The 3,404-nt window shown below is 40.8% G+C and overlaps 1 protein-coding gene across 1 annotated transcript in view; it reads left to right on the forward strand.

The window, feature by feature from the left end:
• The window catches only part of Prpf6 (pre-mRNA processing factor 6), a 49,639-nt gene that overhangs the window by 33,714 nt on the left and 12,521 nt on the right, over positions 1-3,404 (forward strand). The window contains exon 12 of the mRNA XM_021192672.2: positions 464-586. Within this exon, the coding sequence (XP_021048331.1) occupies positions 464-586 (123 nt within the window). The remainder of the gene's footprint in view (positions 1-463; positions 587-3,404) is intronic.

Genomic DNA, 3,404 nt, shown 5'->3' on the forward strand with positions numbered 1-3,404 from the left:
AGACAGGGTTTCTCTGTATAGCCCTGGCTGTCCTGGAACTCACTTTGTAGGCCAAGCTGGCCTCGAACTCACAGAAATCCGCCTGCCTCTGCCTCCCGAGTGCTGGGATTAAAGGCGTGCGCCACCACACCCGGCTTCCAACATCTTTAAAATAATTTTTTCCACAGTTTAGGAATTAAACCCAGAGCCCTGAATAAGGCTCTAGGCAAGTGGTGTATCACTGGATCTTGCTTAAAATGTACTGTATGTATAAATATGGTTTCACTCAGTCATGCATGTTATTTGAGGACTTAACTGCAGAGAAATTAGGACAGGAGCATCAATGAAGAAACACTATGGCAGATAGGCTATTCAGGTTTGCCAGAGTATATGCCCAAGACAGTAGGTATGTTATTAGTCACCATTCAGGAATAACACTCATTTTACTAAAAAAATCCAAACAAAATGTCTGTTTCTCCTTCAGGATGCTGAGGAGTGTGACAGGGCAGGGAGTGTGGCCACGTGCCAGGCAGTCATGCGTGCTGTAATCGGTATTGGGATTGAGGAGGAAGATCGCAAACACACCTGGATGGAAGACGCTGACAGTGTAAGCTTGCTTGCTTGCTTTCCAGCCTGTACCTTGTCAGGAACAGTGGCCCCATTAATGCGTAGGTTGCTTTCCATATCTTTTCCCCCTCCTTCTCTTCTGTCTTCTTAAAAGTCTTTCTGATGTGCTTGATTTTATTTATATTTTTTGTCTGTTTTTGAAACAGGGCCTCACTCTATAGCCCAGGTTGTCCTTAGGCTGGAGAGCTTCCTGCTTTTTTTTTTTTTTAAGATTTATTTATTATTATATGTAAGTACACTGTAGCTGTCTTCAGACACACCAGAAGAGGGCGTCAGATCTTATTACAGATGGTTGTAAGCCACCATGTGGTTGCTGGGATTTGAACTCAGGACCTTTGGAAGAGCAGTCAGTGCTCTTAACCACTAAGCCATCTCTCCAGCCTGAGCTTCCTGCTTTATCCTCCTCATTGCTGGGATTACATCTAGTTTTAATACACTTACTTTAGATGGAATTACAATATAAGGTAGCAGAGTTCTATAATCATGAGTTTAAGTTTGAGTGCTTACTAAGTGGAGAAACTATTGCAGGGGTGTGGCTGCTGCAGTTACATGTGACTACATCACAACCTGCTCAGCTGAGAACCTTATGGCACCAGGGTTTCTCCCACTTCTGCTTCCTCTACAGATTGCATTTCAGGAAACATTTTGCATAGAGTTGCTGCCTCTTTGAAATTATGTTTTCAAAGTAGTTTCCCATTTCCCAGATGAAAAACTATAGGGATATGTTTATAAACATGTTTAGGATATTAAAATAGGAGGAATGATGGTTGGCCCACGACTCTAACCCAGCACACAGGAGGCAAGCAGATTTCTGTGAGTGAGTTTGAGGCCAACCTGGCTACAAAGTGAGTTCCAGGATAGCCAGTGCTACACAGAGAAACACTGTCTCAAAACAAAACAAAACAACAAAAAACCCAAAACAAGCTGGGCATGGTGGCACACATCTTTAATCCCAGCACTCGGGAGGCAGAGGCAGGCGGATTTCTGTGAGTTCGAGGCCAGCCTGGCCTACAAAGTGAGTTCCAGGACAGCCAGAGCTATACAGAGAAACCCTGTCTTGGAAAAACAAACAAACAACAACAACAACAAAAGCCAAAACAAATAAGCAAAAACGGGGCATACAGCTTTAATCCCAGCACTCAGGAGGCAGAGAGGTGGATCTTGTGAGTTTGAGGCCAGCCTGGCCACATAGCATATTCCAGGTCTGCTAGGATTCTGTAGACCTTATCTCAAACAAAGCAAAACAAAACAAATAAAAAGTTGTTTAAAGCAGATATGGCATTCCCTCCCTCCTTCCCTCCTTCCATTTGTAGTAATTTTGGAAGAAAACCAATTTATTGAGTATATTACAAAGAAGAAACAGGCTAAGCAGTAATTAAACAGTTTGAACCTTTTAATATTTATTATTTGTTTGTTTTTGAAACAAGGTCTCACAGTGTAGATCTGGCTGGCCTGTAACTCTCTGTGAAAACAAGGCTGGTCTCAAACTCAGGAAAATCTGCTTGCCTCCACCTCTTAAATGATTGGATTAAAGGTATTGGTTCCATGCCCATGCATTCATTCATTTATTTATTCATTCATTCATTTTTCATTAATTTTGAGACAAGGTCCTCCTCAGTATTGCAGGCTAGCTCTAGATTATGGTAGTATGCTTCTACCTTAAAAGTAGGTAGTGTCTTTCCATATGCAGTACCACCACACCTGGCTTTTTATTTTAAAATAAAAATAATTTCAATTAGGAGGCAGAGGCAGGTGGATCTCTGAGTTTGAGGCCAGCCTGATCTACAGACCATGTTCTACAACAGCCTGGGGTACACAGAGAAACCTTGTCTCAAAAAAAAAAAAAAAAAAAAAATTCAAATACCCAGGAATATTACAGAATTAGAGTTTGTATATGCCCTTTATCCTTATTCCTCATACTTATACACTTTACCTTATCACCGGTCACACTTTTGCACACTTGCATCATTTCCCTACATTCTACACACCACTGCTATGGGTTCCTTAGCACACACATAGTGTCAGGATCAGAAAGTGAGGCTGGAACATTGTCCTTCATAGTAGATCTTCTTGAATTTTACCAACTTCCTAGGTGTTCTCCTTATAATACATATTATATATATATTATATCTATTTAATCCAGGTGATGGTGGCTCACCCTTTTAATCCCAGCACCCAAGATAGCCAGGGCTACACAGCCTCAGGTCAACCTTACCCTGAGAAAGACCTTAAAAAGGCTTCAGTCTGTCTTTGTTTCATGAATCTCCTTTTTATTATTTATTTAGTTGGTCTGATATCTGATGCTATCGTGGAACCAGGGACGTGGGTATATTGGTCAGGCCCTTTACCATTAACCTACATTGCCTCCCAAATCTAGATTTTTGAGTATTAGGGGCCAGTGGTTTTGAGGAATACATTTGTTCATTATATTTGCTTGTGGCTTGATTGAGGTTTATCTTTAGCAGTATAGTGTCAGGTCTTCCTTCATACAAAGTATGTATACTTGTTGAGTTCTGACCCTGATGTGTTCTACAGAGGTACAGCTCTGACCAGCTGTCCCAGGCAGCAGCTATTAGGACTTTATCGTAAGCTTACTGTTTCCTTTGTAAGTCTTTTTGAGGAAGCATTTTGAAACTATGTTGGTATCCTTCAAGCACTAACTTACTAGTTTAAGGATCTGTTAATAATGGTTGGTTTTGTCATTTTTTTTTTTTAAAGATTTATTTATTTATTATATGTAAGTACACTGTAGCTGTCTTCAGACACTCCAGAAGAGGGAGTCAGATCTTGTTATGGAT

Source organism: Mus pahari, chromosome 3 (genome assembly GCF_900095145.1).
Source record: "Mus pahari chromosome 3, PAHARI_EIJ_v1.1, whole genome shotgun sequence".
Lineage (NCBI taxonomy): Eukaryota > Metazoa > Chordata > Mammalia > Rodentia > Muridae > Mus > Mus pahari.